The sequence below is a fragment of the Bipolaris oryzae genome (genome assembly GCF_000523455.1).
Source record: "Bipolaris oryzae ATCC 44560 unplaced genomic scaffold scaffold_361, whole genome shotgun sequence".
NCBI lineage: Eukaryota > Fungi > Ascomycota > Dothideomycetes > Pleosporales > Pleosporaceae > Bipolaris > Bipolaris oryzae.
This window is the reverse complement of record NW_006911637.1, coordinates 1-9,135: the sequence shown is the minus strand read 5'-3', so window position 1 is coordinate 9,135 and position 9,135 is coordinate 1. Positions and strand designations below refer to the sequence as shown.

General features: G+C 35.5%; 3 protein-coding genes across 3 annotated transcripts; 1 reads left to right on the top strand and 2 right to left on the bottom strand.

The window, feature by feature from the left end:
* Nucleotides 1–839: 839 nt before the first annotated feature.
* Nucleotides 840–2,913, bottom strand: COCMIDRAFT_110829 (uncharacterized protein; the record flags this gene model as incomplete). The annotated part of the gene is made up of 3 exons (XM_007695606.1): nt 840–1,180; nt 1,228–1,951; nt 2,068–2,913. The coding sequence occupies 3 exons, from the start codon at nt 2,911–2,913 to the stop codon at nt 840–842; spliced, it is 1,911 nt and encodes a 636-aa protein (XP_007693796.1).
* Nucleotides 2,914–3,303: 390 nt separating this feature from the next.
* On the top strand, nt 3,304–4,480 carry COCMIDRAFT_110838 (uncharacterized protein; the record flags this gene model as incomplete). The annotated part of the gene is made up of 3 exons (XM_007695605.1): nt 3,304–3,548; nt 3,596–4,221; nt 4,305–4,480. The coding sequence occupies 3 exons, from the start codon at nt 3,304–3,306 to the stop codon at nt 4,478–4,480; spliced, it is 1,047 nt and encodes a 348-aa protein (XP_007693795.1).
* A 64-nt stretch (nt 4,481–4,544) lies between these two features.
* On the bottom strand, nt 4,545–4,736 carry COCMIDRAFT_110839 (uncharacterized protein; the record flags this gene model as incomplete). The annotated part of the gene is made up of 1 exon (XM_007695604.1): nt 4,545–4,736. A coding segment is annotated over one exon (192 nt), but the record flags the coding sequence as incomplete, so codon positions are not given.
* Between the last annotated feature and the right edge of the window lie 4,399 nt (nt 4,737–9,135).

The following is a 9,135-nucleotide window of genomic DNA, read 5'->3' as shown; positions in this document are numbered from 1 at the left end:
GTAAGATAGTGTAAAGAGCGCTATAAGGTAGTTATCTAGCGATATAGTAGAGTAGGCGTGCTTATAAGATAGATAATAATAAACTTAATAATTTCTAATCTATATTAAATAGACTACTAAGTATTAATCTTATAAAGTTAAGTAACTAGTAAGAAAGTATAATTTAAGTTAACTATAATAATAGTAAATAATATTATCTATCTATTCTTATATCCTTATTACTTCTAGTTCTACTATTAGAACTTTAATCTACTATTACTAATAGTTATCTCTACTTCTAATAGTTGCTATTATATATAGATCCTACTATTACTAATAGCACTATCTTAGTGTGATGGCTAATTACGTGACTTGGCCCCGCTATATCTATTATTTCCTGCTAGTATTCTAAGTGGCTTTCTAACCACTATACCATCAGCATAAGGAAGGAGATCCTTTCCGTTGTTACTTGTAACACCTTTACCCATATTTTGTTCTTCATTAACTATCCACGTAGCAAACAGGACGATTAAGTAGTGGATTAGGAGTAACTAGTAGAGTAGTGGCGTTATGCGGCGAACCTAATCTTGGTATAAACTCTAGATCTCAATTACGTAAAATCTTAGGTAGTAAAACACGGCTAAAAGTGGGGTAAATAGCGACACATGGCCCCAACGCACGGCCTAGAATTCTGCCGATATCCACAGGATAATGAACATTCTATGTTTATTAGCGTAGGGTTACTAGGGATTAGGTAGCCAAAAAAAGATTTCATATTTTCTAAAGGTTTTGCTAACGATTATCCCAATGCTACTTTTTATTTCAGCACGGGTTGGGATCCGAACCACGCTTCATAATGGCTAAGTAGAGATCAAGAGCCCTTGAAGACTTCCAGATTGGCACCACTTTTCGATGCGCTCTATATAGTCCTGGCTGCCGAATCCCCATGGCGCAGCTCGTGCAAGCTTTTGTTGACTTAATGGGTCTGTGATTTTCTTCGCATAGTTATTGAAATATCCTGGAGTGCATGGTGAAAGGGCAGCAAACCAGTTCGACATGCTAGCACTTTCGTTCGCCCATTCTTCTTCTGCATCGCGCGATGGCTCAATTGCGAACGTGTTTGTTTTTGTTGCTTTGCGTGCTGACTGTATGTAGTATGCTACCGTTCTTGCATGATTATCCAATACGTAAGCTAAATTGCCTGTCGTTGTTTAGAATCCTGTAATAATGCAAAAGCATTAAACTTACAAGCAGCTCCAGTCTGACTCATTCCATTAAAGAAAAGATTCGGAAAATCGTGTGTGCAACATCCGTGGAGAGTTGTTGGCCCATTTGCATCCCATTTATCGTTTAGATTGAGCCCATGTCGCCCAAATACTTCTATGTTGCAATCACGTGACGGTGTTTTCACCCCATCTCTAGACGTGGTTCGAAAACCAGTGCTGATTACAAGCAAATCAACTTCATGCTCGACACCATTGACAATTACTCCACGTTCTGTAATTTTCTCCACACCAAATCCTGATGTCTCAATCAGCTCGACATTCGGTCGATTAAAGGATTGCAGGTACTCGTCGTGAAATGTTGGCCGTTTACAATAAGTTGGATACCATGATTTTAGTTTCTCTGCCGTTTTTTTATCATGGACAACGTTATCGACACGTTCTCTTAGTCTTTGTGCTCTCGGAAAATCAATAGCATCAAGCTCAGCAATATGAGTTTTGACGTCTTCTGGTTGGATTTTTCCTTTGCGAGCCGATCCTATCAATGCACTAAAACTTGGCATTTGGCACCAACCATCTTGAACTAGATCGACTTGAAGCGGCTCCCCTCTTACAAAGTGATTAAAGTTATGTATTCTTTCTCTTTGCCACCCTTTCTGCGCTGTAATCTGTTTCCATTCGTCTGGATCAGTCGGTCGCTGACCACGAACATCGCACGATGTCGGCGTGCGCTGGAATACTAGGAGATGCTTGGACCACTTCGCAAGTTCTGGCACCCCTTCTGTGCTGTAATTTGTTTCCATTCGTCTGGGTCAGTCTTCCGCTGACCACGAACATCGCACGATGTCGGCGTGCGCTGGAATACTAGGAGATGCTTGGACCACTTCGCAAGTTCTGGCACTATTTGAATAGCTGTAGGCCCTGTCCCAATAATCCCAACTCTTTTTTCTTTCAGTTTCTCCATTCTCTGCTCTGTTGGTGTACCGCCTGTAAGGTCATACCTCCATCTAGCGGAGTGAAATAGTGGGATTTTGGTAGTAGTTAAGCCTTGTACATTTGGTACATGCGGCACGTTTAGGATACCACCCGTAGTGATGACGAATCGAGACTTTACGCTTAGTGTTTGACCTGGTTTCGTTGGGCCTCTGTTCTCATAAATCTGAACCATCCAATGGCGTGCCTGATCATCCCATCTCATCTCAGTCACATGCGATCGAAACAATGCTTTGTTCTCTAGATTAAAGTGACTCGCTATCCGGTTGGCGTGTTGCAATAGCTCTGGACCATAGGCATACCTATGCTTTGGCATATACCCTGTCTCCTCGAGGAGTGGCATGTACATGTAGCTTTCTACATCGCACATAAGCCCAGGATATCTGTTCCAATACCAAGTTCCTCCAAATCCACCTGCATTGTCTACGATCCGAATGCCTTCAGGCAAGATCCCAGCCTGAATTAGTCGTGCAGCAAACAGAAGACCGCCATATCCTGCTCCTAGGATAAGGACCTCGTAAAAACCACCGTCACGAACAGGAGAATTAGAATTGTTAAGTGTCTCATGATTAACCCAAATGTCCTTGTTCAGGTCAGACAGGGTTTCCGCTGTGTTCAGATCAAGAAATTGAGCCTCTGCGTCAGGCCTGATCCTTTTTTCGCGTTCAACCTCGTAACGCTTTTGTATGGTGGGATCGGGTGTAATTGGGGATTGCATTGTTTCGCCTGTTATAACAATGTATGGTTGAATGTATGAATTGTTGAATAGGTAGTTGTCCTGGAAATATTGATGATGAATGTCTGGAAAATGAGACCAAGAGTGTTATTTATAGACTTAAAAGGATCGACTTACGATTCTTTGCCTCGGCTCGGCTCGGATACAACTAGATTCCGGTTGTTGTCTTGAGCCAACGTAACCCACATCGGCAAAACTAGTGCTAGGTATCCCTAACCCTAATAAAACATTTTTTTACAAAGGCAAGATCGGCATCGGAACGGAAGCATAGTATTCCGTAGCTAGAGATAACACTGCCACGATGCAAACCTTATATGCATCAGCTATCATACCTAAACGAAAAAATAACTCGCATTATTTTTCCGTTACACTATGGCACCAGCTAACAAGGGGATTCTTCCTTTGCTCCTTGCCAACGGCTTTTTGAATTCTACATTACCATCTATACCAGAGTTCGATCAACTGCCATCCTGTACAGGCTTACCGCAAGGATGCGCATGGGGGGTTTTTGACGATTCTGAGGCGAAAGACGTATACGGCACTCTGAATTTACTAACAAAAGATATCATACTCAGCGCAAAACAGGAGATTACTGAAGGCATCTCTATCTCTCTAAGGTCAGTAGGTTTTACGTGTTTGTAGATATAATTTAATACTTGTGTAGCTGGAAATTAGATGGATTCTTAGGCTCCCCAACAAAGCGAAAGAAACTGAACAACACGCTCATAAATTTAGCAGACTCCGGTCTTGGCTCATTTGGCTGGGATGAGGAAATAAGCTTTAACACTCAGATCAGTAGCCACTGGGATAGCTATTGTCATTATCCACATCAGGTAACTGGTCTCGCATATAATGGCGCTCTATGTACACGGGAGCAGCTTGCGGGTAGTGCAGTTAGTTCTATAGGACCTCCGACTCTCGACCAATGGCAATTGAGAGGGGGGGTTGTTGGCCGTGGAGTTCTGCTTGACTATGTCAGATTTGTGGAGTCTAAAGGCATTCGAATATCGCCATTCGAGCACCACAGTATCACACCACAACTACTTGAAGAGGTTGCGCACTCTCAAGGCACAGAATTCCATGCTGGAGATATCCTTGTCGTAAGGACAGGATTTGTTGACGCACTCTCCAAACTGAACAAAGAGGAGCAACTCAATGCCACAAGGACTGGGGAAAGTATAGGGCTAGAACCCAGTCGTGAAATGGCTCGTTGGATCTGGAATCATCAATTCGCCGCAGTTGCTAGTGACAACCTAGCTGTTGAGGCGCTGACTGCACATAATTCTTCTAGTAACCTAGAATTCCCAACCTTACGTAAGTGTTGCCTTTATAGTCAAATATCTGTCCTTTTACTAACAGCATTTATCAATAAGCCCTCCATCATTGGTTTCTAACTATGTTTGGCATGCCCATTGGAGAGCTCTGGCAACTCGACAAGCTGTCAGAACATTGCCACAGATCCGGAAAATACACCTTCTTCTTGACCTCAATTCCTCTCAATGTTCCTCATATGGTTGCCGGCCCTCCAAACGCATTGGCTATTCTCTAGATAGTATATTTCAAATAAATACAGAGTGCTTGTAGTTAGCTAGAGCAGAGCTTCAATATTGTTTTCAGGCTTTTTTCTCGGAAACACACAAATAGCTGATACGAACTTCTATCACTAACGTCCGTTCCCATATAACGGAAGCTATCCGCCGGCATTCTATATGATAACAAGTGTTACAAGTAACAAGAAGGATTCTCTCCTTAACAAATAACGAGATGGCTGAAGGCCTATGGACGTCCACGTCAGAAGGTAATAATCATCGCGGGGCGAAGATCATGTGGCTGGCATCTCGCCAAGACGTGACATCTCACCAAGAGGACAGATACCACAACACCTAGAGATGTTAGGACATCTAAAGCATCTCCTAATACTAGGGTAATTAATAGATACTATAGATATTAGGACTAGAAGTAATAAGGATATAAGGATAGGTAGATTTTATTCTTATTCTTATTATAACGTAGTTCACAAGCGAGCGAGCGTATCCTCACTAGCGCGTCAACGTCAACACGTTATTATAGTCTTTTATCACAGTTAATAAACTATTACGATATACTAAATTAACTATTAGAGTTACTACTATTACTTATACTATCTATCTTAACTACGTAGGTATAAGTGTTATACCTAGTCTACTTATAACGCCTATACTACCGCTCTCCTCGCACCCTCTTCGACGCACTCTTACTATTACTACGACTACTACCCGCCTATTTAGCTAATACTTCTTATACCTTACTTATAGTAAAAGTCTCTTCTATCTATACGTATCGCTACTTATAGCTCTTACGCTTATTTACTATATCTAGAGCCTCTTAAAGAGTAGCTACTTCTACTCTTATAATTGTTATTTTATATACTATTTACTAAGCCTCTTTACTTAGCTATATAATCTTTTTATTAAGAGAACTTATAGAAGACCTAGAGCGGTTTCTTACTCTCTCTTAAATAAGAGTACTTTAAGTCTTAACTTTATATGCGTTATATAGTGTCTACGCCTCCTAGGTAGCTATCTATTATAGTAATTATTTTAGCGTCTATACTACTATATTAAGCTTTAATAGTATAGCCTATAGGTTATATAGAACTAAGCTAGTAGCTCTAAACCTTACTTAAATATTCTCTTTCGTAATAGGCTACTTAAAAGTAGTCTTAAAGGCTAGTAGAAAGGTCTTCTTACTAATATAATTAGTATAGTTACGAACTTAGTCTAAAATAGCGTTACTATACTTACGCTTTAATAGTAAGAAGTAGATAATATTAAGAGACTATAATAGATAAGATAAGTACGTAAGTATATAGAGAAGGATAATATTCTTCTCCTTATAAAGATCTTAAAAATTAATAGAGTAGTAGCTCTTATAGCTATTAATGATAAGTAGTTAATATCTATCTATAGTATACCTCTTTATATAGGTATTAAAGTGCTCTAACTATGTAAGAGTAAGCTAGTTATTCGTCTAGCTATTAGAACTAACTTTAAGTACCTAGTTAGTAGGCAGGTTCTTAAACTAGATATTAATAAGTACCTTACCTATTACTTAACTTTTTTCTGTCTGTTTGCTATATAGCGTATTAGATCAATTATCTTAGAAAAGAATAGTAGGATACACCCTAACCTACTATAATTAGGTATTAAAAATATAACTTTATAGTTAAAGTATAATATATTAGTAATACTACTAAAAACCTCTTAATAGGTATATGCCTATTAGGTATAACAGCCAAAATACGGTCGCGATAAAGGTAGCAGAACAGCGAACTATAGTTACGACAAGGCAGCAGCACTATAAACTATAGTTATAATAAGGACACTAGTTACGTAGTGTAGTAAAGCTCTTCTATGTCTATAAGTTAGCTATGTCGTTCGTCTGTCTCTCCTATCTCATCACTACTACGTATTTAATTAAACTTAAACCTAAACTCTTATTACTACTATATTAGACTTTATATTATAGCTATTATTACTTATATTTTTCTATAAAAAGCTAAATCTCTAAAACTAATAGTAGATTAAGATTACTACTTCTTTAAAAGCTTTTCTAGCTTTTTTCTACTAGCTACCTAGTAGTATTAAAGAAGACCTTAGCTACTAGATTCTAGATAGGTTATATAAGCTATAAGTTCTTTAGCTAGTAGATAGTACTATATCTATAGATCTAACTAGGATTTATATTATAGATAGATATATATATATAGATAACGCTAATATATATTATATCTACTTAGCTACTATATATATTATACTTAATTATACATTAAGACTTTTATATAATACTCGCGTTTAGCTTAATATTAATATTAAGTGTATCTATAAGGCTATCGACGCTAGAGAACTAACTAATGTTACACGGGGTTAGGTGCTGATACTTCTCTAAGCTCGATCCGGGTTAGGGCGAGTGAGATGGTGTGAAGAGCGCCGTGAGGTAGTTATCTAGCGATGTAGTAGAGTGGGCGTGCTTATAAGATAGATAATAATAAATTTAATAATTCCTAATCTATTTTAAATAGTCTAATAAGTATTAATCTTATTAAATTAAATAATTAGTAAGAAAGTATAATTTAAGTTAACTATAATAAGAGTAAATAATATTATCTATCTATCCTTATATCCTTATTACTTCTAGTCCTACTATCCCGTCTATCCTATCTTCCTACCGCTTAGCGGGATGTTAAGGATAGTATACTATTCTAAAACCTATTACTATTCTATACTTTATAGAATAGTTAGTCTTAGTAGGATAGTATATTACGTGACCTTAAGCCCCGCGATAATTATTCTATTCGTTAAGATCTCTAGTAGTTTTCTAACTATTCGTCGTTATACCTAGGGAGAGAATCCTTTCTACTTATTACTTATAATATTACCTCCCCCTTTAGAGCTATTATCTTAATACTCTAGGTTATTATTTTTCTATACTATATATTAAAGCGTTAGCTATATATAAGGTTAGTAGGCCCTAGGCTATTATAACTATTCCTTTCTAACTCTAGCCTTTCTAACTATACCTAAGGTTCTATCTTTCTATACCTACGTTCGCGCTTAGAAGTTAAATAAAGATTATTATTCTTATACTAATTATATAATAGAGTAGAGAAATAAAATAACTTCTTATTATTATACTTATTATAAGAAGAAGAACTCTTATTATTTTATAGATATTATAACTAGATATTATACTAGTTATATTTTCTAAAAGCTAAGTATAGTTTTTTTATATCTAAGGAAGAGTAGAAGTAAGTTTAATAAGAGCGTAAGTAGAAAGAAATAAAAGTTACTTATTTATAAGCTTAGTAGGCCTAACTAGATACTTAGTTATCTTAGTAGGAGGTAGAGCTTCTTAAAGTAAAGTCTCGTAAGCGCTCCTTCGCTCGTCGCGATCTTACGCTTCTTAAGTTCTAGAACCGCGCGAAAGAGAAGGCTAAGAGAAGCTTAGCCTCTAGTATAGACCCTCCTATTATTATATTATTACTATCTAGACTATTAACTAATCTAGGCTAGCTATAGGCTAATTCTTTTAATCTCTTATCTTTTAATTACTTTCTTTCTCTTAAGAGTCTAGCTCTCTTCTCTCTAGATACTATTCATAATACGCTTATATTAATTCTTTATAGTTTATTAAATTTTCTTCTAGTTCCTAAGTATTCTAGCTATCTAGCTATCCTTATTACTTAACTAAGTATTTCTATTAATAACTAATTTTCTATAGATTCTTAACTACTTTAACTATATTTTTATTATTCTTAAGTTAAATATCTTTTACTAGTTTAGCGTCTTAGAGTACTAGTTTAAAAAGCTTTTTATAGAATATAGAGTATACTTTTATATCTAGTAGTAGCTATAGTTAATAATTTACTAGTTCTATTTTCGTTAAAATTTTAAATAGTTCTATTTATAGATTATCTAGTTTCTTATATTATTATTTAGTTTTTAGGTTCTATCTTAATAGGAAAACTTTATCTCTCTTCTTAAAGTTTAGTTCTTTAATCTTTAGCTTATTTACTACTTTAGATGTTATAAGGTTCTTTGAAGTAATTTACTTACTTAGTTCTTTATATAATTCTTATAAAAGGCGTGCTTTCTTATTTATACTATTAGTAATACTTTTAATATCTTTTAGATCTTAGTAAGCTACTAGCTTATATCTATAGTTCGCGTAATATAGTAACTACCTTATTATTATAGATTTTATACTATTATAAGCTAGTTACGCTAATAGTAAGTACTTAATCTAGTTAATCTATAAATTATTAACGTATATCTATAGATACTACTCTAATATCTAATTTATTTATTCTATCTAACTATCTATTTCTAGATAAAAGCTTATTAAAAGCTTCTTCTTTATACCTAACTTTACTAGTAATATTATCTAGTATAGAGCTATAAATAGCTTATCTCTATCTATAATAATTTCTTTAGGTATTCTATACTCTAATACTAATACTTTCTAGACTTTATATATATATTCTTTTACTATAATAGTCTCTTCTATAGATATAAATTTTACTATTTTAGTTAATTAATCTATAATAACTAAGACAGTATTATAAAATTAAGCTAATTCTAGTTTTAATAATCTTAAAAGCTTTACTATAAAGTCTATTATTATAATAGTCTATAGTCTAGATAGTAGCTATAAGAGTTATAATAG